Source organism: Marmota monax, unplaced genomic scaffold, assembly GCF_021218885.2.
Source record: "Marmota monax isolate L192 unplaced genomic scaffold, Marmota_monax_Labrador192_F-V1.1 WCK01_AAM20220418_F8-fsc00070, whole genome shotgun sequence".
Lineage (NCBI taxonomy): Eukaryota > Metazoa > Chordata > Mammalia > Rodentia > Sciuridae > Marmota > Marmota monax.
In genome coordinates this window covers 3,986,676-4,014,511 of record NW_026692116.1, presented here as the reverse complement: position 1 = coordinate 4,014,511, position 27,836 = coordinate 3,986,676, and the positions used below count along the sequence as shown (strand labels likewise).

General features: G+C 34.0%; 1 protein-coding gene and 1 long non-coding RNA gene across 4 annotated transcripts in view; both read right to left on the bottom strand.

Annotated features, from left to right (window-relative positions):
• Nucleotides 1–27,836, bottom strand: part of Fnbp1l (formin binding protein 1 like) — a 115,857-nt gene that overhangs the window by 44,262 nt on the left and 43,759 nt on the right. For all 3 annotated transcript variants that reach the window (XM_046461974.2, XM_058585296.1, XM_046461971.2), the window contains exon 2: nt 10,026–10,141. In XM_046461974.2, the coding sequence (XP_046317930.1) occupies nt 10,026–10,141 (116 nt within the window). The remainder of the gene's footprint in view (nt 1–10,025; nt 10,142–27,836) is intronic.
• The window catches only part of LOC131424906 (uncharacterized), a 39,128-nt gene continuing 21,602 nt past the window's right edge, over nt 10,311–27,836 (bottom strand). Inside the window, exons 2-4 of the long non-coding RNA XR_009228540.1 lie at nt 26,157–26,204; nt 25,495–25,588; nt 10,311–10,347 (exon numbers count right to left, since the gene is read on the bottom strand). This is a non-coding gene — a long non-coding RNA (uncharacterized LOC131424906). The remainder of the gene's footprint in view (nt 10,348–25,494; nt 25,589–26,156; nt 26,205–27,836) is intronic.

Genomic DNA, 27,836 nt, shown 5'->3' with positions numbered 1-27,836 from the left:
CCTTCCCTTTTTTTTAGGTTTTTTTTTTTTTTTTTGAGATAGAGTATCTAAGTTCTGTAACTTAGATTGCCTCAAACTTGTTATTTTCTTGCCTCAGCCCCCCAACTTACTGGGATTAAAAGGATGCACCACCACACTTGACCACTTTGTATATTATGTTTATAACAATCATAAACAGGTATTATTAGCCCTACTTTACAGGATTTAGGACACATTAACTTACCCTTGATCACATAGCTAGTAAGAGGCAAAGTCAAAACCCACCTGAAATCTGATTCCAAAATCTGAAGATAGTTAATATAATGAATGTGAATGATGCAATTCAAGAAATTCAAAATTAAAAGGTGGCTAAATATTATCTAGGAACACAAATATAACAGGGAAGGAAGAAGAATTGAGAGAAGATCAATAAGTATGAGCAGTCAGGGAGAAATGAACACACTATGGCCCACTACCTATGTTTGTAAATAAAATTTTACTGGAACAAACCACTCTTGTTCATGTAGTTAAGTATTGTCTATGGCTGCTTTTGTACTATAGTAACAGGGCTGAAAGACAACAGAGTTCAGTAATTATGACACAGAGCCCAGAAAACCTAAAATACTTATTGTATGGTACTTAATAAAAAATGAAAGATTGACAAGCATTGAAATAGTAACTCAGAAACCCTAAGAGAAATCTTCATTGAAGACAAAGGATTTCTTTAAAAAAAAAAAAAAAAAAGAAGTTTTAAGGGGGCTTAGGGATGTAACTCAGTGGTAGAGTACATGCCTAGTATATGCAAGGCCATGGGTTCAATCCCCAGCACAGGAATAAACAGCTCTCAGAAGACACTTGATTCATCAAAGAATATCCACAGAATCTAGCAATTACCAGGTAACTAATTAACTTAGCATCATCTTACAGTCTTCAACCCATAAATGGGTTGGTTTCTAGAAATTACTTTTAAAGTCAATGGTTCCAAAGCACAAATCCACAAATTCCTTTAAATGAAAACAAGTCAACCTTTGGCAAATAATATTTCAAAGAATGAAGTTTCAAACTTCAACAGCATGTTTGTATATCAACACTTTAAACATTTAAAAAAAACATCCAGGCTGCAGTGGACATTTGTTTTACTTATCTACATCGATTCTCTTCTTTCTTTTGTAACAGTTTGTGGTAGACATATTTCATAAAACAAAACAAAACATAACATGTTATTTCACACATTTCCCAGCTTCACTGCAGTTAAGCAGGACCACATGGTCAATTCTATTTAATGGCTGAGAGCTCTGGAGAGCCACCAGGCTGAAGGATTCAAGGCTGTGGTTTAGAACTCTGTGGTTCCCTCATTCTCTGGTGAAGCAACTGTGAAGGTCTCGAGATGAAGAATGGAAAGTTTTGATTCCTGAGTTACCACATCGATGGTCACCTGGGCTTGGTGTAGACTGCATGAGTTAGAAATAAGCTTTTCATTGTATAAAGTCCCTGGGATTTAGAAGTTACTAGTACAATATAGGCTGGAATATCTTAAAATTTAGGTCCTCTATTATTTGTCCATGTAGTTGTGGGGCAGCTGGCTATATATCAATCCCCAGGAGCATTTATCTGACCCAGGTTCATTAATCCAGGCCAATGAAAGTCAATCCTAACATTTCTATTCTAATTCTTGGAAAGATGTGTTCTCTTTCTGCTGAAATTGCTACACTGATAGGGTATAATCTTAGTGACAGGGGGAAGACTAAGTAACTATATGCCAAACAAGCCAGTCACATAAGCCAATAAATTCCTTCCTTTACTTAAACCAATCTCTATTGAGTTCTAACACTTGAAAGAATTCTGACTACTAATCACAAGTCACAACATGGCTTAAACACAGCATAAATACCACTAACTTTAACTCTAGTTTCTGGGGATGAAGGGAATAGCATAGATAAAACAAGAGAAGGGAGCTGGGGATGTGGCTCAAGCGATTGCGCGCTCGCTGGGCATTTGTGGGGTGCTGGGTTCGATCCTCAGCACCACATAAAAATAAAACAAAGATGTTGTGTCCACGGAAAACTAAAAAATAAATATAAATAAAAAATTCTCTAAAATAAATAAATAAACAAACAAACAAATAAAAAAAAGAAAGATGTTGTGTCCACCGAAAACTAAAAAATAAATATTAAAAAACTCTCTCTCTCTAAAAAAAAAAAACAAGAGAAGAGGCTGATAGAAGTGACACATACCTGTAATCCCAGCAGCTCAGGAGACTGAGCCAAGAGGATCGAGAGTTCAAAGTCAGCCTCAGCAATCTAGTGAGGCCCTAAGCAACTGAGCAAGACTCTGTCTCTAAATAAAATATAAAAAAGGGCTGGGGATGTGACTCAGTAATTAAGTGCCCCTAGGTTCAATCCCTATTACCAAAGGTGGAGGAGGGCAGAGAAGCAGGGAAAAAGCAATTTTATCTTTTGAACATGCAAAGTTAAGGCTGTGGCTATAGCTCAGTGGCAAAGCACTTGCCTAGCATGTGTGAGGCACTGGGATCGATCCTCAGCACCACATTAAAAAAATAAAATAAACAACCAAAATAAAGGCATTCTGTCCATCTACAACTACAAAAAAAAAAAAAAAAACTTAAAAAAAAAAGAACATGCAAAGTTAGTCCTAAGCAATTGTTTTAAAGAATTTTTGTGTCTTTCTGTATGTAACACCAAACTATCAGTGACTATATATGCAAGTCACATTCAAGGCAATCCTACAACTTGAAAAATTACAGCATGGTCTACAATGTTTTTCTTTGCACCAAATTAAAACTTTGAGTCTAGCAAGACATACTCTTGGAAAAAGATACTTCAAATTATTAAGAGTACTTTTTGGGAGGCTGTGGCAGGAGGATCCTGAGTTCATAGCCAGCCTCAGCAATGCCAAGGTGCTAATCAACTCAGTGAGACCCCGTCTCTAAATAAAATACAAAAATAGGGTTAGGGATATGGCTCAGTGGTCACGTGCCCCCGAGTTCAAACCCCAGTACCCCCCACCTCCAAAAAAAAAAAAAAGAAAGAAAGAAAGAAAATTACTTTTAGGAAGAAAAACTTGAAACAAATATGTTAAAATAATCAAAGTAATCAGTCACTTTTCATATTAAGTAATGAAGACTAATAATGAAAACATGTTTTTCCCCCCTCAGTCAAAAGACTGAGAATCACTGCTACACATTCTCAATCCTTCAACATTTAGGATACTCTTAAATTCAAATTACTGTTTAATAGCTAATCCATATCATATTTACTTATGATGTTGTAATACCAATTATATTTCTTCTTCTGGCTGAATCCTGAGACACACCAGTATCAATTTTCTTAAATATCTTCCCTACATCTAATGATTAACTTACCTAAGAGTTGTCTGATTAACAAAAACAGTCCTATTTGGGGCTTAGTTAAGTGACCCCAGAGATAGAGAACTGAGAACTCAATCTAGCTTGGCCAGAAAGTTTTTGTCCTGAAATTTTTTTTTTTTTTTGGTAGCGGGGACAGGGGAGGGTTTACTAGGGATTGACTCCAGGGCTGCTTTACCACTGAGCTATATAACCAGAGTGCCATCATGCCCAGCCCTTCTTGGAAGCTGAACATCTTCAGACCTAAAACCGGTACAGTTCAGACTATATTGTCAGCCATGTGGAGAAAGCCACTATGCACTGAAAGAATAAAGCCACCAGCCCATAAAAATAAAAGTGGGTTCTGACTGTGTGTCAGATATGTTTTTTTCTGTGACTTCACTGTAGCCCAAGCCTATAACAGCTTGACTGTGTTCAATCCCTTATTTAATTCAACATGAATAAAAGATATCAACAAATAAAACCAGTATTTTGGGGGCCAATAAGTTTAAAGTCTTAAATTAGCTCAACTGGGGCCCCCAATTACTTACAGCCAAGAATCTTCTCTCATAGAATAGAAAATTAAACATAAAAAACTCCACATTAAAAAGAATAAAGCTGAACCCTCACCTTATACTGTATGTAATCACTCTAACTGCATCAGAGACCTAAACTACAAAACTTTTAGAAAACATAGGATAAAGCTTCATGACATTGAATTTAACTAGGATTTACTGGATATGACACAAAAAACAAAGGCAACAAAGACAAAATGGACTATAATAAAATTCAAAACTTCTGTGTAAAGAACACAATTAACACAGTGAAAGATGACCTAAATAATGAAATAAATTAATTGCAAATTACAAATCTGACAAGAGGTTAAAAATCCAGAATATATAAAGAACCTCTAAAACTCAACAACAACCCAATTAAATGCAAGTACTTGCATAAACATTTCTCCAAAGGCATACTCATTGACAATATGAATATAAAAATATGCTCAAAAATCACTAATCACTAGGATAATGCAAATAAGAACCATAATAAGGTATCACTTCATACCCATCAGGACAACTACTATGAAAACAGAAAATTACAAATGTTGTTGGCAAGGATGTGAAAATATTAGTGTCCTTGTACACTGTTGGTGGTAATGTAAAATGGTACAGTTACTATCAAAAACTGTATAGCAATTTCTGAAACAATTAATATAGAATTACTGTATAACCCTACAGCTCTACTTCTGGGTAGATACTCCGAAAATTGCAAGCAGGATTATTTATACACCTTACTTCACAAAAAGCAATAATAACAATAACCAAAAGGTGAAACAACACAAAGGTTCATTAATTGATAAACATTTATTTGGATAAATAAAATGTAATATATACAAACAATGGAATATTATTTAGCCTTAAAAAGAAAAAATGCTACAATATGGAAAATGTTAGCATATGGTACAACATACATAATTGAGGACATTATGCTAAATAAAATAAAGCAGTTATAAAAACACAAATACTATATGGCTCCACTTCTATAAGGGACTTGGAGTAGTCAAACTGACAGAAGGTAAAATGATGTCTGTCAATCATTACAGGAGATAGAAATGGGAATTTATTAATTAATGGGAAGAGTTTCAGTTTTGCAAGATGAGAAGAGTTAAGAAGATACATGAGGTGATGCTTGTACAACAATGTGAATATGTTTAATATCACTGAATTACTCACTTAAAATAATATAGTAAATTTTAATGTTATGTATTTTGTCACAATTTTTAAAACACACTGAAAAAAGGTCATGATCCCATAAAGTAGTATACGTTATAACAAATTCTTATGTATGTTGTTTAAAGGGACATGCTTTATTCTCAATTTTATATCTCTCCCAGTGGTAGATACTGAACAGACAATTAGAAGAAATAAAAGAACTTAAATATTCATGCATGAAAGACCTAAGGTAAGAAAATCAAATAAACTTTAATAGATGTAAAGGTACACAAATTGGGTTTTTTTGTTTTGTTTTGTTTAAAAAAAAAAACAAAAACAAAAACAAAAAAACAAGCCAGTCCCTAGTTCTACCTTATCTTCAGCATGTCCAGAGTCCAGTGTACATAAAATACATTGAATGTGGGCTATCGGTATAAGTATCAGCTCCACAGTATATAAAGAATGAAGTCAACAATTCAACATTATTTAGCATATAATGGGCAAAACAGTATAGTATTTTTAGGAAACTGCAGATCTTTTAGAATATTTTTCAGATATGTTAAAGATAGGAAAGAAAGGAAAAAATATCTGTTCAATTTAAACTAAGAAAGGAGATTGCCACCACAGATTTAAGTATTATAGTTTTCAATCTCAGTGGCTTGCAAGGCTGAGACAGGAGGATCACAAGTTCAGGGCAGCCTCAGCAATTTAGTGAGGCCCTAAGCCAACTTAGTGAGACCCTGTCTCAAAATAAAAAAATAAAAGGGCTGAGGATATGGCTCAGTGATTAAGCATCCTTGGATTCAATCCCTGGACAAAACAAAGTATTATGCTTTTCAGAGAAATTTTGTTCAGCAACTTAATAACTTATTTTCCTTACGTTAGAGTCATAAGAGAACTACATAATACCTTCATACCCCAATATTCAAAAATATTTGCATAAAACAAAATTAATAAGCAGCTAAATCTGTCTGATTTGCCTATTAATACACATGGGGACACTAAAACATATATTTCACCTGATTTTGGCCTTTACATCCTCTTTACTGAAATGTTCATTATCACAATATTCAAACAACAGGCTTGAATTTCTTTTTCTTTTCTCCCACACGCCACCCCTCTGCAGTGGGGTCTAAACCCAGTCGGCCTCTACCACAGAGCCACACCTCCAGCCCTTTTTATTTTGAGATAGAGTCTGATAAATTGCTTTAGCATTTACAGCACTTTAGCAGAAGGACTTGGAATTCTTCAGCCCCAGCATTCCGAGTCTTTTGAGTTATAGTTCTACACCACCATGCCCAGCTTCTTCGCTGCTTCTTCCTTCCTTCCTTCCTTTTTTTCCCCTCTAGGATCTCATGCATGCTAAGCAAGTAGTTCTAATACCAAGCTACTTCCCCAGCCCTTTTTAAAATTTTTATTCTGAGACAGGATTTCACTAAGTTGCCCAGGCTGGCCTCGAACTTGCAATATTCCTGCCTCAGCCTTCAAACAGCTTGGATTATAGATGTGTGTGATTATTTTCTTTATTATGAGCTTTCTGTTTTACATGTTAGATTCTGCTTAGATCATTTAATCTTAAAAATACCATTTTAAAATATCAGAAATATGTGCAGCAATTTTTGTCAAGATAAATGAGCCTGAGTTTCTTTATCAGTAAAATGGTAAAGTTCATGAATCATTCCACAAAAGTGTACCAATAAATGCCTATGATAAGGCATGGACTCTTCATTTGTTAGAAATACAATGATGACAAAAATCATCAAATGCTTGTGAAGATTAGAGACCAGCTTATGTAAAACAAAAGTGACACTCCACCTAACTATTGCAAATTTAAGTTAGTAGTCTCATGGATAATTAAGATAGGGAAGAAGAGAGCCATCTTTTTAGGTATAACAAAAAAATGAGATTAATTAGAGCTTCAAGACACACAAAAAAGTATAATAGGAACAGAAGTCAATGATCAAAAAACAAAATAAGCTTTAAAAAGTCAACAGCTAAAACATACCAATGATAACTATATGAAGCCCACTTCAAATATACCTGGAAAAAGTAGTTATCTACTAAATCATCAAGAGAAAAATAGCTAACAGAGTTAAAGAGAATATTAAAGGCAAAAATTAGAAGGAACTAAAGTAACATTATGCTATCTTTAACTTTACTAACAGGTTTTTAAAATAATAAAAATAAAAAGTATTTATATTAATTCATCATAATTAAAAAAATAATTTCTAAATAAAGTCTAAAAATCCTAAGTATGTATAATCTTTCCCTCAAGAAGGAAATGAAAATAAGTAGGGCTTCTTGAAAGGTGTTGTTTGTTTAAAGAAACTTTACTAATGAGAAAAACATTTTCTTGAAAGAAAGGACTTCTAAATTATTAATGCTTTTTTACATATCCTTATGGGAAAATACACAGACCTAAATTTGTAAAGGATATAGTTCATTATACAGTTATAAGTGTTACATTATAAACAGATGTGTTAGATGGAAAGAATACGTTATGTAGATTTTAGATAATTATTGTCTGTAACATAATTCTTTAAAAATCCAGATATACTAGACATTGGTGTTATAAAATAATTCTCAACACAGATCTATTAATTTTCTCTACGGTGAGGCAATAAATGCAATATTAAGAGCTGAGATGCAGCAGCCACATTTGAATCTAGCTAGTTCTTTGTTAACCTCTTTGTACACCTCAGTTTCCTAATCTATAAAATAGTACTGAAACCTCATTGGGTTTTTAGGAAAATGAAATATGTTAACAGGTGTAAGTAAGGTAAATGCTCAGAATAGTGCTGATACACTAAGTACTAGATTAAGTGTGAATACCAGAAAAATGCCTGTCCTGTGCCAATCACTGAAATAAGGAGAGAACAGAACCAACCAAAATCCCTTCATCTTGTAACATTTATATTTTAGTGGAGAGATTATATTCTGGAGTTAAGAAGTAAAATTTATTTAGGTAGCAAATCACCTAATCCAGATATGTACTTAGGAAGAAGGAGTAGTATGACTAGTGGAAACTGAATGAAAAAGTTTCCATAGGATCCAATTCTATAAAGAAAGGTATTCTAAACCCCAAAATGAGTTCCATTCTTGGCACTGCAAAAACAATAGCAATGATAATATTAATGACTAATTTCTGTTGTTCATATATCTTTGTAAACCAAAAAAAAAAAAAAAATACTACATGACTTGAAGTCATCATTTAGCATCAATCAAAATGGACATGATCAATTGTCTCCAAATGTAGTTATGTACTTTATTTACTGTCATCCTCAAACCAATTCCAAAAGTCAATCAGTATCAAAAAAGTTAAACCAAAGCCATCAAAATACAAGAACACAATAAACAAGAAAACAATCTCAGGAGCACCAAAAACTAACTGAAAATATTAAGTCTTGCAATATATTTTAAATGTAACACTTAACATCCTGAATATAATTATTACATAGCAGAAAAAAATAGTTGCCTATCTAAGCAGCACTTTTTTCCTACTACATATAAAATTAACCTCTGTGTAGCAAAAATAAAGGGAGTTAACCAAAAGAATTTTTCCTATTAAAGAGGAGGAAATAAACAAGGCAAACCTCTTTCCTTGGAACAAAACATACTATAAACAGCAGCTGATAATTCAATCATTTACAAGGTATCCATCAAAAGCAACAAATTTCAATGTTGGGGGAAGGGAATGAGCAGATAGGAGGTTTCATTAAATAAACCTCCTAACTTTTCCTTACTCAAGTACCTCAACATTGTCCAAGAATCATGGCCTTTTGAGAATCACTGTTATTGAAAGTCACTGTGCTGCATTCCTTAAAAGATGCAAATCACTAATCTGTACATAACAATAAATTCACTTTCTTACTGCAAAATTATATTTTTATAACATAACTCAGTTCTTGCCACTTCAATTAAGTAGTGTTCAAATCCTCCTTTTTGCAGTAAGTGAAAATGATAATGGTTATTTTCAGTCTCAAAACAAACAGAGGTAAACAAATCTGTCATTTGATTTTATGAGTCCTCTTACTCTAGCAAAATAATGGCCATCAAGAAACCTTTGAGGTCCTAATTATCCTGAACAATATTATTTATTCCACAGTGAAGTTTTATACATTATCAATTTGCATTGATATCATTCTTCTCTAGAATGTAGGGGTTGAAGGTAAAACATCTGAAGTTAAGGGAGTAGAAAGAATGGTACTAAATAGAACCTGAGACTAAAGGAAACAAGAGCCAAAAGATGGAGATAATTTTTTTCCCTGAATCAAATGTTACTGGACTCTTTAGTCATGTGTGCCTGTTTAGGTTAGAATTTTTTTTTTCACTTATAATTTGTAGAGTTCTAACCGCTATAGTTAAATCCTATAGTCTAGCCTCAGACTTTAAGCAATATTGTTATTGAAGAAGTTCTAGCAAAGCTGTTAAATTGTGATCTAACACTAATGGTTTTACTGTTTGAGCAAAATTTTAAGATAAATTGCATTTAAGACTAAAATTTTAATTAAACTTTGTCTTGTAACACACATTTCAAAATCACTTTTCCTCAGTAAAATATACCCGAAAAGAGAAACTCAGCTCACCATATACTCAATTTCCAAGTCTCAAAAATTCTGAAGAAATGTCCAATGCTTTAGATACATTACAAAAGCAAAAAGTTACAGAGGAATAAAAGTGCAAAACACAGAATAAAATCCAGGACACTCCCCCCACCCCCCGCTGGCATTCGGTCCCTGATTTTAGAAATTTAAATATCTTTTTGCAATGAAAACTATTCACAATTGAGCCAGCCAATATTCCTTGGGCAATGATTTGATTAAATCAAAATTGAAACAAACCAATTACCTAATTCAATCTAATTCTGGTAAAAAATATTGAATTTAAGCTATGGAACACAATATTTACATAGTATTAATCTACTTAACACACAATTTCACTTCTAAGAACTGAAAAATAAATTAACTTACCTCAATTGTTTCGCATAGTTCTGTTCAATTTCTATCCTCTCTTTAACAAATTTGGCATATCTTTCCAAGAAGTCAATTCCCCATTGTGTATGCTTGTCTAAGCTGTCGAACTGATCCTACAGAAGGAAAATGAAAATGCACTGACAAAGTCTGAATTTAATGCACAAATATTTTTATCAGCTTCTGATATTTGTACAGACAAACAATGAGGTATAAAAGGAAAAACATTACCCTTTAAGCCTACAAATAGGGGCTGGGGTTGTGATTCAGAGGAAAGAGCACTCACCTAGCATGCCTGAGGCACTGGGTTCAATCCTCAGCACTACATAAAAATAAAATAAAGGTATTGTGTACACATACAACTTAAAAAAAAATGTTAAAAAAAGACCTACAAATAGGTTTCTAAGCAAAATGCTACTTTATTCCAAAATGCTTTTTTACCAACACAGTTCACCCCAGTTTCAATACCCTACCCTGATCATCTTTTTTGCAATTAATTTTTATTTCCCTTGAGATTCAACTCAGGCATTACACCCTTCCAGAAAACAGTCCTAAACTCTCTTGACTGGGATAAATGGTTTCTCTAGGTCCCCAAGATCCCAAAAATTACTATCTTATGTTCTTGCTATGTCATATTGAGGGCAGAAATCACTTATTATTCAACTCAGAATTCTCAAGGCCTAAACACCATGCTCAGCACCACTTACGCACTCAATGAAGAACTGTTTAGCTGAATAAAATCATATATACCTGGGTTCAAATTTTAAGATTAGCCATTCACAGGATGTTTCAGGTTGGGCAAGTTTTTCAAGGGTCTTTGAATTTTTTTGTATCTTAAAGTATACATCCATCACTCAACTCATAGGACTGTGGTGATGTCAAGTGTTCTAAACTGCAGTAAACTTGACACTAACATATTGTACAGTATCATTGTCCTATAAGATTCTTTCAATCCTCAAACATATTTTCTTTCACCTGCAGCCAGAGACAAACAATTCCCTTCCTTTAAGGATAATCTCCAAATTGACTGATAACTTGGAGAACTCTCTTACACATACCAAAAGTCTACAATATATTTCAATATCATCCCTCGATATTTCCAAGATGTCAAAAATTGCCTGGTGTTTAACCATGTTTGCTACTTACAAATTCATCATCTCCTTTCCATTTTATATTTTCCCATACTATATCATTTTAAATTCTACTAAAAGTGGAGTCTATCTAAATAGCAGAGATATAATTCATCAGCTGATCATAGTTTATTATTATTCCTCTATTCATTTGGCTTCTAAATCAGATTTGAACACAACAAGAAAATGAACTGCTGCGTAAATTTTGTCTGCATGATATGTTCCATCATAAATTGGAATTCTCTTTCAAACTGAAAAACTCTCAACAAAATACAATCCCAAAAAGAATCCTCTGAAATGTAAACAATCTTTGCTCATTTTTCCAAATTGCTTCAAAGGCTCCTCTTCCCATTAGTTTTATCATCAAATTCTAGGCGACACTTCTTCATCTTTTAGAAAAAGCCTTCAAATTTTTTATTACAAGCCCCATGTTAAAAAAAAAAAAAACTAAATAAATGCCTCAATTATATGTATGATTATTTATAAATTAACTGATATACTATTTTTTATAATTTTGAAATCTATATCTTCTCTAGCACTTATTATTGTTTGTAATTTTTAACATTTGTTTTTTAGTTATAGATGGACACAATATCTTTCTTTTATTTTTATGTGATGCCTCATGCATGCTAGGCGAGCGCTCTACCTCTGAGCCACAACCTCAGTCCCTACTGTTTGTAATCTTGAGGGCTGCCATTCTAATTGGTGTGAGATGAATATCTCAGTGTACTTTGAATTTGTATTTATCCAATTGCTAACAATGTTGAATAATTTTTTCATATATTTCTCAGCCATCTGTAGTTCTTCATTTGCCCATTTACTATTTGGGTTATTTGTTTTTATTGGTGTTAAGTTTTTTGAGTACTTTATACATTCTAGATACAAAACTTCTCTTTGGGGGGGAGTGGTACTAGGGATTGAACCCTGGGGCACTTAACTCCTCTTTTGTTTAAATTTAGAGACAAGGTCTCCCTAAATTGCCCATGCTAACTTTGAACTCACAATCCTCCTGCCTTAGCCTCTTGTGCCACTAGGATTAACAGGCGTGTCACTGCTCACAGCCCTAAAACTTCTGTCAGAAGAGTAGCAAGCAAACATTTTCTTATAGGATCTCTATTTACATTTTTAATTGCTTCCTTTGCTGTGCAGGGCTTTTTAATTTCCTATCTCATATAGACCCTTGGCATTATTTCCTGAGCTTAAGGGGTCCAACAGAGAAAGTTGTTGCCTGCACCTATATGTTGGAGTGTTGACCCTATTGTTTCCTTCTAGAGTTGCATAGTTTCTGGTCTAAACTGTAGGTCTTTAATCCATTTTGAGTTGACTTTCATACACAGTAGGAGACAAGATCCCTCACTTTACATATGAATAATCAATCTTCCCAGCACCATTTGAATAAAAGGCTATCTTTTCTCTAGTATGTTTTTGGCATCTTCATCAAAGATCAGATGACTATACCTGGGTGTGTTTGTATCTGTCTTCTATTCTGTTTCACTGGTCTATGTCTACTTTTATGCCAATACCATGCAGTTTTAATCACTATAGTTCTATAATATAATTTGAAGTCAATTACTGTGATGGCTCTAGGACTGCTTTTTAGGCTTAGAATTGCTTTGGCTATTCTGGGTCTTTTATTCTTCGAAATAAATTTTATGACTGTTTTTTCCAATTCTGAAAAGAATGTTATTGGTATTTTGATGGAGGTTGCACTGGATCTGTACAATGCTTTGGGTAGTATGGTATTTAAACAATACTAACCCTGTCCAACTGTGATCATGGGTGGGTCTTTCTATTTCTTGTCTCCAATTTCTTTCTTCAATGTTCTATAGTTTTCATTGTACAGATCTTTCATCTCCTTGGTTAGATTTATTCCAAGGATTTTTCTGTGAATGAGACTGTTTTCTTTCTTAGGAGATTCATTATTTGTATATAAGAAAGCTATTGATTTTTTTGTACTGGGGATTGACTCAGGGACACTTGACCACTGAACCATATCCCCAGCCCTGTTTTGTATTTTTATTTAGAGACAGGGTCTCACTGAGTTCCTTAGTGCCTCACATTTGCTGAAGCTGGCTTTGAACTTATGATCCTCCTGTCTCAGCCTCCCCAGCCACAGGGATTACAGTCTTGTGCCACTGTGCCCAGTTAGAAAGCTATTGACTTTTGTATGTTGATTTTGTAACATGCTACTCTGCTGAATTTATTACAACCAGCAGTAAATTTTAAGTAGGAGATCATACGGTATCACCGCAAACAGTGATAATTTGGTTTCTTCCTTTCCTATTAATTGCTCTAACTAGAATATCTAATACTATCTTATATAGGAATGGTAAGAGTAGACATCATTGTCTTTTTCCAAATTTTAAAGAAAATGCTTCCAGTTTTTCTCCATTCCCTATGATGTTGGCTTTGGGTTTACCATACATGGCCTTTATGATGTTCAAGTAATTTCCTTTGATCCCTATTTTTCATTATTTTTATCATGAATGGGCACTAAATTTTGTTGAAGGCTTTCTCTGCATCTATTTTGATGACCAAGTGATTTTTGTCATTATCCTGTTTATATAATGAATTATATGTACTGATTTGCATATGTTAAACCACCCTTACATCCCTGGGATAAAACACACTTGGTCATGCTGTATAATCTTCTTAATATACTGTTGAATATGATTTGCTAATATTTTATTAAGGATTTTTGCATCTAAATTCATGGATGTTGGTCTGTAGCATTCTGTCATGTGTCTCTATCTGGTTTTGCTATGAGGGTGATACTGGCTTCAAAGAATAAATTTGGAAGTGATCATCCCTTTCTATTTCATGGAATAACTTAAGGACCGTAAGTATTAGTTCTTCTTTAAAGGTCTGGTAGAATTCAGCTGAGAATCCACCTGGTCCTCGCTTTCTTTGTTGGAAAGCTTTTTATTATTGCTTCTATCTCACTGAGAATTATTAGTCTAAGTTTGCTATGTCTTCTTGATTCAACTTTGGCAATTCATAGATATTTAGAAATGTGTCTATCTCACAGGTTTTTTCAATTTATTGGTGTATAAATTTTCAAACTAATCTCTAATGATGTTCTGGATTTCTGTGGTGTCTGTGGTGATTTCTCTTTTTTCATCTCTAATTTTATTTATTTGAGTTTTTCCTCTTCTATTTTTGGTTAGTTAGGCTAAGGGCTTATAGATTTTGTTTAATCTTTAAAGAACCAATTTCATTGAGCATGTGTACTTTTTTTTTTTTTTAATTCTCAAATTTCATTTATTTGGGCTCTGAACTCGTTTCCTTCCTTTTATGGATTTTGGAAGTAGTTCTTGTTTTTCAAGGGTCTCAAGATGCACTATTGGACTGTTTACTTGAGATCTTTCTGATTTTCCTATGTAGGCACTCATAGCTATAAACATTCCTCTTAGAACCTGCCGTTACGGTGTCACAGAGGTTCTGGTATGGTCTATAACTTCAAAGAATTCTTAAAATTTCTCCCCTAATTTCATCTATCATCCAAATATCATTCAAAAGTGTACTGTGCCAGGTGCAACTGCATACACCTGTAATCCCTGTGGCTTAGGAGGCTGAGACAGAAGGATCACAAGTTCAAGGCCAGCCTCAGCAAATTCATGACCCCCTAAGCAACTTAATGAGACCCTGTCTCAAAATGTGGTTTAAAAAAAGAAGAAGAAGAAATGGAGCTAGGCTTCTTCACAACAAAGGAACCAATCAAGAACAAGAAGAGAGAGCCTATAGGAGAATATCTTTGCCACCTGCACCTCAGAGCATTAATCAACACAGCTCATACTTCCACACTCAGTTCATACCTCAAGAAGAAAGGAAAAGATAATCAGTTGGGCACACAGAGCAAACACATAAGCTCACTGACTATTATATCTACCATAGTGGAAGAGACTCCTTAATTTATTAACTTTTCACCAAGACCCCCTCCCCCTTTTCTTTCTGTTCTTGTTGTTTTCTTTGCTTTATGTTTTCCGTATTTTATATTTGGCTTTTATTTTATTTGATTGCATACTGACCAATTCAAGGACACCTATACATATACATGTCTGTCTGTTTCTACTTATTTCTAGCCTCTTTTTTTTCCAAGGTGTTGTTTTCCCATGCTATGTATTTTGAGGGTTAGAGTTTCTGATTACCAAAAAAAAAAAAAAAAATCAAAATGTGCTATAGTCTTTGCCACTCCTCTATTTTCCTACTCTCCCTCTCTCTTTTTGCTATTCCTGACAGCCAAGTTCCATTCTCTCTCCTCCCTCATATTTTTACTTTTATTTTTCTTCCCCTTTCTCATTAACAACATATCCTAAGTCACGAATGACTTTGCCCCATTCATCCTTTGAAACTGCAAATGCTTTTCTACCTTCCCATGTCTTCTTCTTGACTCATAGTCAATTCTATCCTTCATACCTCTTAATACTAATTGATAAACATAACTTCTGACCCTAGCACCAATGTCACAGCTATAATTAATATGGCAGAAGTCATAGCACTTATTGTTTGATTTCATTCAAGACACAATTCATGATTATATACTCTTTTTACTGGTGGAAATTGCTGATCCTACTATTTCTGCATATTGTACCAATTAACACTATAGATATCAAAAGAGGAACTAAATACCTGTCTACTGTTATATACTGTTTGCAGAGATTGTTGCTATCAATGAACTCCTCCCCAATCTCTGACGTACTAGTAACCCAGAGAGCCACTGTGAACTCGAAAGGCAGAAACTCTACAGCTTCAAATTCATCCAGATAGATGGATAGACAAACAATATGAATAAGCAGCAGAACAAACCGTCCCAAACAATACAGAATACCTCAACAACATCCTCCATCGACACCACAGTGAAGGAATGTCAGAAATAGAATTCATAAAGTTCATGGTTAAACTGATCTACAAGTTAAATGTTGATGTAAGAAATGAAATCAGAGAAAATATAAGAAGTGAAAGAATACTTCAATAAAACTAGTCAGAAATCCTCAAAATGAACGATTCAATAAACCAAATTAAAACTTCATTGGAAAGCATCACCAGCAGACTAGACCACTTGGAAGACAGAGTTTCAGGCAATGAAAACAAAATATATAATGTTGAAAATAATATTGAGTACAGAGAAAAGTCATTAAGAAACCATGCACAGAACTTCCAAGAAATATGGGATACCATGAAAAGACCAAATATAAGATTTATCATTATAGATGAAGGCTCAGAGATACAAACCAAAGGAATACACGATTTTTTCAATGAAATATCTGAAACTTTCCCAAACCTGAAGAATGAGATGGAAAATCAAATACAAGAGGCATATAGTACTCCAGATACACAAAATCACAACAGATTGACACCAAGACACATTTTTTTATTGGTTGTTCAAAACATTACAAAGCTCGACATATCATATTTCATACACTAGATTCAAGTGGGTTATGAACTCCCATTTTTACCCCAAATACAGATTGCAGAATCACATCGGTTACACATCCACATTTTTACATAATGCCATATTAGTAACTGTTGTATTCTGCTACCTTTCCTATCCTCTACTATCCCCCTCCCCTCCCCTCCCATCTTCTCTCTCTACCCCATCTACTGTAATTCATTTCTCTCCTTGTTTTTTTTCCCATTCCCCTCACAACCTCTTATATGTAATTTTGTATAACAATGAGGGTCTCCTTCCATTTCCATGCAATTTCCCTTTTCTCTCCCTTTCCCTCCCACCTCATGTCTCTGTTTAATGTTAATCTTTTCCTCCTGCTCTTCTTCCCTGCTCTGTTCTTAGTTGCTCTCATTATATCAAAGAAGACACTTGGCATTTGTTTTTTAGGGATTGGCTAGCTTCACTTAGCATAATCTGCTCTAGTGCCATGCATTTCCCTGAAAATTGCATGATTTTGTCATTTTTTAGTGCTGCGTAATACTCCATTGACACCAAGACACATTGCTACAGAATGCCTAACATACAGACCAAGGACAGGATTTTAAAGGCAACCACAGAAAAATGACAGTTCACATTTACAGAGAAATCAATCTGGATCTCAACTGATTTCTCGAAGCAGACCTCAAAGCGAGGAGGTCTTAGAATACAATAATACCATGCTCTGGGAAAAAAAAAAAAAATGGATGCCAACCAAAATACTATACCCAGCAATATTAAGTTTCAGAATTGACAATGAAATAAAAACCTTCCATGATAAACAAAAGTTAAAAGAATTCACAATTAGAAAGCATGTACTATAAAACATACTCAACATGACATTTCATGAAGAAAAAAATGAAAAATAAAAGTGAAAACTAGCAAAAGGAAGAACTACATTAAAATAATAGTCAACCAAAGGATTAACTAACTCAAATTAAAAACTATAAATAAATCAAAATGACAGGGAATAAAAATCTCAACAGTAACACTGAATGTAAATGGGCTAAACTCATCAATCAAAAGACAAAGGCTGGCAGTTTGGAATTAAAAAACAAGGCCCAAGGGCTGGGGTTGTGGCTCAAGCGGTAACGCACTCACTTGGCATGCGTGGGGTGCTGGGTTCGATCCTCAGCACCACATAAAAATAAAATAAAGATGTTGTGTCTACTGAAAACTGAAAAATATTTAAAAAATTCTCTCTCTCTCTCTCTCTCTCTCTCTCTCTCTCTCTCTCTCTCAAAAAAAAAAAAAAACAAAAAAAAAAAACATGGCCCAATAATATGCTGTCTCCAAGAAATTCACCTCATGGGCAAAGATATCCAGAGACTGAAGGTAAAAAGATGAGTAAAAACGTATCATCGTTTTTAATATCAACAAGATATAATAATCAAATATTTATGCCCCAAACAATGGAGCATCTACATACAAACAAACTCTCATCAATTTCAAGAATCAAACAGACCAAAAACACAGTAATCTTGGGTAACTTTAATGTGCTTTGCTCATCACTGGATAGATCCTCCAAACAAAAACTAAAAAGCTATAAAACTAAAAAATACAATTCATTTGGACTTATAGAATACTTCATCCATCAATGACTAAATACACTTTCTTCTCAGAAGCACATGGATCATTCTCTAAAATAGATCATATCTCAGGCCACAAAGCAATTCATTGCAGACACAAAAAAGAGATAATATCTTGTATTCTATCAGGTCATAATGGAATGAAATTAGAAATCAATGATAAAATATAGAAGCCACTCTAACACATAGAGGCTAAATAACAGGCTACTGCACAACCAATGCATAGCAGAAGAAATCAGGGATAAAATCAAAAAATACTTAAGAGGTAAATGAGAATAGCAACATCAAAATCTCTGGGGCACTATAAAGGCAGTTCTAAGAGGAAAGTTCACTGCATTAAGCTCATTCATTAAAACAACTGAAAGTCACCAAATTAACATAACATTACATTTCAAAGCCCTAAAAAAAGATCAACACAAAAAGCAGAAGATGGGAAATAATTAAAATCAGAGCCTATATCAACGAGAAACAATAACTACAAAAAATTTTTAAAAATCAACCACATAGCCAGGCACGGTAGCGCACTCCTGTAATCCCAGCAACTCAGGAGGCTGAGGCAGAAGGACCACGAGTTCAAAGCTAGCTTCAGCAACTGAAAGGCACTAAGCAATTCAATGAGACTTTGTCTCTAAGTAAAATACAAAAAAGGCTGGGGATGTGGCTGAGTGGTCCTAAGTTCACTCTCTGGTACCCTCCTCCAAACAAACACACACACACACACACACACACACACACACACAATGAAACAAAAACTGTTCTTTGAAAAATTAATAAAAATTGATAACCCCTTAGCCAACCTAAAAAAGAGAAAAAATCCAAATCACTAAAATTCATGATGAAAAAGAAAATATCACAACTGACACTACTGAAAGCTGATAAACAGAAACTATTTTGAAAATTTATACTCAAATAAAACAAAAAATCTTGAAGATATCAACAAATTTCTAGAAACATATGACCTACCCAAATTGAATAAGGACACAGAAATTATAAACAGGTCAATTTCAAGAAATAAAATTGAAGACATCATCAAACTACTAACAAGAAAGAAAAGCCTGGAACCAGACGGATTCTCAGCAGAGTTCTACCAGACATTCAAAGAAGAACTTATACCAATAATCCTCAAATTATGCCATAAAAAAGGAGGGAACCCTTCCAAACTCATCCTATGAAGCTAGTACCAAAACCAGACAAAGACTCATCAAGAAAAGGAAACTTTACAGGGCTGGGGTGGTGGTTCAGTGGTAGAGCGCTTGCCTAGCATATGTGAGGCGCTGGGTTTGATTCTCAGCACCACATACAAATAAATTAAAAAATAAAAATCCATTGACAACTAAAAATATATTTTAAAAAAAGAAAAGGAAACTTCAGACCAATATCCCTGATGAACACAAATGCAAAAAAAAAATCATAATAAAGAACTGGCAAATTGTATTCAAGAACGTATTAAAAAGATAGTGCACCCAATCAAGTGAGGCTTATCTCAGGAACACAAGGTTGGTTCAACATAGGGCAATCAATAAACATAATTCATCACATCAATAGACTTAAAGACAAGAATCACATGATTATCTTAATATATCCAAAAAAAGCACTTGACAAAATCCAACATACATTCATGCTCAAAACACTGGGAAAACTAGGGATAGTAGGAACTTACCTCAACATTGTAAAAGCTATATATATTAAACCCAAAGCCAATATCATTCCAAATGTAGAAAAATTAAAAGCATTCCCTCTAAAAACTAGAAAAGGGGCCTGGGACTGTAGCTAAGTGGTAGAACACTTGCCTAAGCATGTGTGAAACACTGGGTTTGATTCTCAGTACTTCATATAAATAAATAAAATGTTCACTGACAACTTAAAAAAAATTTTTTAAAAAAACTAGAACAAGAGCTCAAATTATCCCTATTTGCCAATGACATGATTTTATATTTACAAGACCCAAAAAACTCCACTAGAAAACTTGTATAACTCAAACAAATTCAGCAAAGTAGCAGGATATAAAATTAACACCCATAAATCAATTGCATTCCTATACACCAATGACAAATCAACTGAAAGAGTAATCAGGAAAATTCCATTCACAATACCCTCACTCCCCCCCCAAAAAAAATACTTGGGAATCAAGAGGTGAAAGACCTCTATTAAAAAAGAAATTGAAGAAGACCTTAGAAGAGGGAAAGATCTCCCATGTTCTTGGATAGGCAGAATTAATATTGTCAAAATGACCATACTACCAAAACTGCTATACAGATTTAATGCAATTCCTATAAAAATTCCAATGACATTCTTCACGGAAATAGAAAAGGCACTCAAGAAATTCATTTGGAAAACTAAGAGTCCCAGAATAGCCAAAGCAATCCTAGTGAGAACAGCAAGCACCATAATACCAGACTTAAATTATACTATGGAGCTAAAATAACAAAAATGGCACGGTATTGGCACCACAACAGACCTGAAGACCAATGGAACAGAATATAAGCCACAGATACAAACCCATATAAATACAGTTATCTCATACTAGACAAAGGTGTCACAGACATACATTGGAGAAAAGATAGCCTCTTCAGCAAATGGTGCTAAGAAAACTGGAAATCCATATGTAGCAGAATGAAATTTAACCTCTACCTCTCACCCTGCACAAAATTCAACTCAAGTGGATCAAGAACCTAGGTAGGCATTAGACCAGAAGGCCTGTGACTACTAGAAGAAAATGTGGGCACAACTCTCCATCATGTTGGCTTAGGAACTGACTTCCTCAACAAGACTCCTAAAGCATAAGAAATTAAAAAAAAAAAAATCAAGAATCAATAAATGGGGTCTGGGATTGCAGTTCAGTGGTAGAGTGCTTGCCCAGCACACGTGAGGCACTGGGTTCAATCCTCAGCACCACATAAAAATAAATAAATAGAATAAAAAGTTATTATAAGAAAACAATCAATAAATGGGACAATATAAAACTTAAAAGCTTTTTAAAATTTGTTATAATTAGTTATACATGACAGCAGACTGCATTTCAATTCATTGCACACAAATGGAGCAAAACTTTTCATTTCTCTGGTGATACAGGATGTAGTTGCACCATAGTGTAGTCATACACATACCTAGCATAATGATGTTCATCTCATTACACCATCTTTCCTGCACCCATGCTTCCTCCCATTCCCTCCCTCCCCTTTGCCCAACGTTCCTCCATTCTCGGCGTCCCCCACACCCCATTATGGACCAACATCCACTTATCAAGACAACATCTGGCCTTTGGTGTTTGGAGATTGACTTACTTCACTTTGCATGATATTCTCCAACTCCATCCATTTACCTGCAAATGCCATAATTTATTCTCTTTTAATTCTGAATAATATTCCATTGTGTATATATACCATTCTTTATCCATTCATCTGTTGAAGGGTATCTAGGTTGGTTCCATAGTTTAGCCACTGTGAATTGAGCTGCTATGAACATTAATGTGGCTGTGTCACTATAGTATGTTGATTTTAAGTCCTTTGGGTATAGACTGAGGAGTGAGATCACTGGGTCAAATGGTGGTTCCTTCCAAGTTTTCCGAGGAATCACCATACTGCATTCCATAGTGGTTGCACCAATTTGCAGTGCCATCAGAAATGTATGAGTGCACCTCTAAAAAGCTTTCTCATAGCAAAGGAAACAATCAAGAATGTGAAGAGAGAGCCTAGAGAATGGCAGAAAATCTTTGCCATCTGCACCTCCGATAGAGCATTAATCTCCAGAACATACAAAGAACTCAAAAAACTTAACACCAAAAAAACAACCCAATCGATAAAAGTGCAAAGGAACTGAACAGGCATAACACAGAAGAAATATGAATGGTCAAATGGTATATTAGAAAAACATTCAACATCTCTAGCATTAGAGAAATGCAAATTAAAACTACAATAAGATTTCATCTCACTCCAGTCAGAATGGCAATTATCAAGAATACAAGTAACAATAAACATTGGTGAGGCTGTGGGGGGAAAGGTACACTTCACACATTGCTGGGGGGAATACATATTGGTGCAACCACTCTGAAAAGCAGTATGGAGATTCCTCAGAAAACTTGGAATGGAACCACCATTTGACCCAGTTATCCCGCTCCTCAGTCTATACAGCCACATCAATGTTTATAACAGCTCAATTTACAACAGCTAAGGAAACAACCCCTTCAACAGATGAATGGATTAAAAAAAAGTAGTATATATACACAATGGAATATTACTCAGCCATAAAGAAGAATGAAATTACGGCATTTGCTGGTAAATGGATGGATCTGGAGACTATCATGCTAAGTGAAATAAACCAATCCCAAAAAACCAAAGGCCAAATGTTCTCAGATGTGTGGGTACTAACACACAATGGTGGAGGGTTGGGGAGAAGGGAGAACAGAAGTTCACTGGATTAGAAGGGAGAATACAAGTTCACTGGATAAAGGTGAATGAAGGAAAGGGAGAGAGGATATGAATCAGAAAGACAGTAGAATGAATTGGACATACACTTCCTATATTACCATATGAATATATGACCAGTGAAATTCTACATCATGTACAAGTTTAAGAATGGGATCCTAGGGCTGGGGTTGTGGGTCAGAGGTAGAGCACTCCCCTATCATGTGTGAGGACCTGGGTTCGATCCTCAGTACCACATATAAATAAATAAAATAAAGATATTAAACAAAAATGGGATCTCAATTAGAATAAGTCATACTCCATGTATGTATATAAAAATACAGTCTACTGTACATCTAAAAACAAATGAGAGAGGACAAAAACAGTGGCCATATTTCAAATAATCTCAAGAATTCCTTGGGGATGGTCACCTTCTAGCCCATTTGTATATAGCCATTGTATTTCTTCTGTTAAAAAAAAAAATATTACATTTTCCTCAAACATTAAAATGAAAAGCAGCAGTCTGGCCATTTCTCCTTATCTGCCTGTGCTTACATTATCATATGTATTATTTTTAATCCATGGTTTCTTTTAAATACTAGTAAAGTGTTTGTTTGTTTGTTTTTCAGATAATACATAAATAGGAATTCTAAGATTTTTTTCCCTCCTTATATTATGGGATCATTTTGTGTGCTCTCCTTTGAAGATCCCTGCTTTAAATAATGTGTTATCCTTTATCTGTCTTGTAGAAGCCACTACTCCTCTACGGATGTGTTCTTATTGGTTTTTTTGTGGTTGTTTTGTTGTTGCTGTTTTTCCATCTCTGGTACCTACACAGAAAACTCCCTAATTCCATATGTCACCTCCCAAATTAAGAATATATTGCTCCAAATTTAAATAATCCCTTACATCAATTTTATGATCTTTCAAGATTTCTACAGAAAAATTAAATTACCTGAAGGATTTACTATGTAAGACCTCATTTAGACTGTTTAAAAAAACTAAATATCATTTATAAAGTCATTTATGCTATAATTCCACTAAATAGAACTGTGGACTATATCTATGCATTACCTCTCTAAAGTATTTTTAGAGTTGTTTACCATAAAAATTGCATAAAAGCTGAAATAATCAAAATATTAAGAAAACACCACCAATTTTTATTTCTCAATTACTAAAGCTTAGTTAAGTTACAAGCTATAAATTCTATTTGGGTACAGTTCTTTTAAAATTTTAAATTTAGTTTTCTATTAGCAAATAAAACTGCCATATATGGACATACTTCTTAATTGTTAACATTGATTTAAAATGTTCAAAATAGTACTGGATAATTAACTATACAAGTAGAGAATGTAAGAGAAGCCAATGACTGGGTTAAGTATATTTGCCTATAGTTTTACAATACTTTGAAAATAAACAGATCCCAAATAAAAGCCAATTTTAAAAAATAGGAAAAAGCTTTAAAAGATAGCATAGAGGTAAAACATATATAAGTCTGTCTACAAGTGAAACAAAGTCTCTGCTTTGCAACCATTGAACCAAGGGAGAAAAGGATCAATAGGGAAAGGACCTCTAAAAGACAAGTCTTAGAACAATTAAAATATCATCATGTAATCATATGGTGAGGGTTTCCTTTTTACCTCAGTAAATCTACAGGCTATAAATAATATTTCATGTTGTCAGATTTAAGTATTAAAAATAATACTTAAATACAACATTCTTTTTTTAAGGTAAATTTTGCTTAACTGATTTAATGGAACATCTGGATTTTCAACTGCAATGTATTAAGAAATTACATAAATATGAGCCTGGTACAGTGGTGCACATTAATAATCCCAGCTACTTAAGAGGCTGAGATAAGAAGATCACAAGTTTAAAGTCAGGGGTGCTGTAGCTGTAGCTCAGTGGCAGAGCACTTGCCTAGTATGGGTTCGATCCTTAGCACCACACAAAACTAATTAAAAGTATTCTGTCTACAACAAAAAATTTAAAAAACAAACAAAAAAAAGACCCTGTCATAAAATTTTAAAAGGGCTGAGAATGTAGCTCAGTAGTAAAAGCACCTGTTGGTTCAATCCCTAGCACCAAAATGAATTTTTTTTAAAAAAAGAATAATGTGAATATCAAACTATATACACTAAAAGCTGAACATTTCAAATTTTGAAAGAAAACAAACTAATTTAGCAACATTCACATAAAAATACTAAAAAGGCAAAGTAAATAGTAAGAGATCCAAACAATATTCATACTTGAAAAGTTAAAATATTCAAATAATGTTCATTTTAAATTCTGTAATCTTGATGGATATTTTACTGGAGTCATCTTTAAGCAGAACCCCAAACACAACATCTATTATAAAGAAGCAAAGTAACCTCGATCATAAAGTTGGTCCTCTAACTGAATCCACTGATATCAGATCACCATGTAAAAGTTTATTTTTCATTGTTAGATATCACTTTTCAATCAAGCAATTGAATAGATTCATTTCTCAGAATGATTTAAATATATTCAGAAACAATAAATGTTAAAACCAAAAAAAGAAATTAAAAAAAATGAACTTTAACCTGGTGCATAAAAGGTACTGAATTGCTGACTGAATTATCATTCTTATTTGTACAGTACTTTGGAATTTACAGTGTTTTCACATATACTACCAAATGTCACCCACAAAACCTTACTGACGGTGAGGACATTTTACAAATGTGAAAAGTAGATTTCTGAAATTAAGAAATTCACCCAATATTTTCACTCCAAAAATCATTTTCTTGCTACTGTAATACATCATTATTTAGTTAAATTTAGTGATTAATGTTTACTAGTAAACAGTGGTTCCAAATCTTTCATTTTGATACATAAGGAAACTGATGATGTTTAAGTGACTTGTCCACAGCTAATAACTAAAATAGGATGGGATTAAATTACCTCTTAAAGTTTCTACTGGTTCTCTATTCTAAGTATCCAAATGTGTAATTGTTGTGAATAATGGTATGTCTTTCACCAGAGAAGAAATGCAAGGCTGAAAAAAAAAAAAATCTGTTGGTCACTTGGAAACTTTAACAATCAGCACAAATTCAAAAATCTCAAAATTAGAAATTGCCCAATTCAAACACACATTCAGAGCTTTAACTGATTATAACATTCCTGGTAAGACATCATTCTGCCTTTCTTTAATGGTCATTCCATTAAAAGGTCAAAACAAGAAGTATCAGAAAAGATGGTTGGGAAAGGAGGAATAATTTCTACAAAAGGAATAACTTCTACAAAATAAAGTACAAAGTTCTTAAATTAAAATATAAGAATCAAAGTCTTACATGTTCAAAGGCAATACCAGCTGGTCTCCACTGGTTTACTATGAGCCAGTTTAAAAAAAAAAAAAAACTCAATTATGGGAAAGGTTGGGGAAAGGATAAAGACAACCAAAAAAGTGAAAATAAGCAGTTATTCTGAAAATATTCATGGATTAGAAATAAAAGACTACTAAGTCATCCAAAGGGGCACTTCATTATCTCTTGACTATTCTCTCCACCTTTAGCACTGTTCTTATTTCAGATTACTAGTTGAGTCCAACTTCTTCATTTCTTTACCTTCTTCTCTCACTTCATTTTCCAACACATTCCTGCTGACCAGAGTTTCTGTGAAATGAATCATTCCATTAGTGGTGTGCCCTAAATTAAACCTTACTATTGCAAGGCTAAACTCAAGGAAGCTCTTATTATGTTTCCTTCAGTCATTCTCTTTCTGATTTTGTAAAATATTTATCGTATTTACTTAGGAATATTAGGAACATTTTCTAAAGCTGGCATCAGCACAATCTTAAATGGCCACACTATGTAGTTTAACTCAAATGAATTATGTGTTGCCCCAACATTCTACTATTATAGTAATGTGAGTTAATATTACCTTTACCCAATCCTTACTTTTATCTATACAATATCTTTAATGTAACTTAAAAAGTAACTGTCAAAAAAAAAAATAATGTCCAAAGTGTTCTTGTGTTGTTTTGTTTTTGGTACCAGCTATTGAACTCAGGGGCACTCAACCATTGGGCCACATCTGTATTTTATTCAGAAGCAGGGTCTCACTGAATTGCTTGGTGCCTTGCCATTGCTGAGGCTGACTTTGAACTCCAGATTTTCCTGCCTTGGCCTCCCAAGCATGCGCCACTATGCCTGGCTAAAACATGTCCAAAGTTTTTTAGAAATCACTATTTAATATTTAAATTTTGTTCTTCTTGTTACTTTTATACAGCCTTGCATCCAAATGAAGCTCAAAAAAAGCACTCTGGTAAAGAACCAAAGAACACTATCATTTAAAGACAACTTCCTTCACTAAAAAGTAGAATAATGACTTTGCTGTCCTAGTTTGGGCTTACTCTATGGCTCTGATTTTCTGCCAATGTTTCTCCAGCACTTCTGCATACCAAAACTACTACTGAAAACATTCGCAAAAATCTAACACAACTGATTTGTCTCCCTCCTTATTCATATGGACTGCAGAAACTTTTTTTTTTAAATCTCATGGAGCTGAGAAACTAGCTACAATTCAAAGTCAATCAATATCTACTTCAAAGTCAGCTGAAGTATATTAATAGACTTTTTCAAAAAAATCGACTTGATTATTTTCATTATTTTTCTCACTTTTTAAATGTTTTTTTTAGTTGTAGATGGTCACAATACCTTTATTTTTATGTGGTGCTAAGGATTGAAACCAGTGCCTCATACATGAGAGGCAAGCGCTCCACCCTTTTCTTGCTTTTTGAAAGAGAGATTAAAAGTTGTACATTTGGGAAACTCAGATATCCTTTAAACTCTTTAATTAATTTTGTTTTTTGTTTGTTTGTATTTTTGGTAGCAGGGATTGAACTCAGGGGAACTCAACAACTGAGCCACATTCCCAGCCCTGTTTGTATTGTATTTAGAGACTGGGTCTCACTGAGTTGCTTAGCACCTCGCTAAATTGCTAAGGCTGACTTTGAACTCACCTCCTCTTCAGCCTCCCACTGGGATTACAGGCCTGCACTATGGCACCTGCTTAAATAAATTTTAAATTAAGCTCATGGTGACTTCAAATGATCCCTACAACTTTTTTTTTTTTAAACTATTCTCCTTCATTCTGCCTCATCAACTAGCTCCCACTGTCCTCTCTATTGTGTTTAGCAACAACTGCAATATGTCCCTCCCACCCCATCCCACTCCACCCCCATAAAATAATTCAAGAACTTCATTCTTAGATGGATAGCCCTGTCAATTCATTTTCTCCAAGAT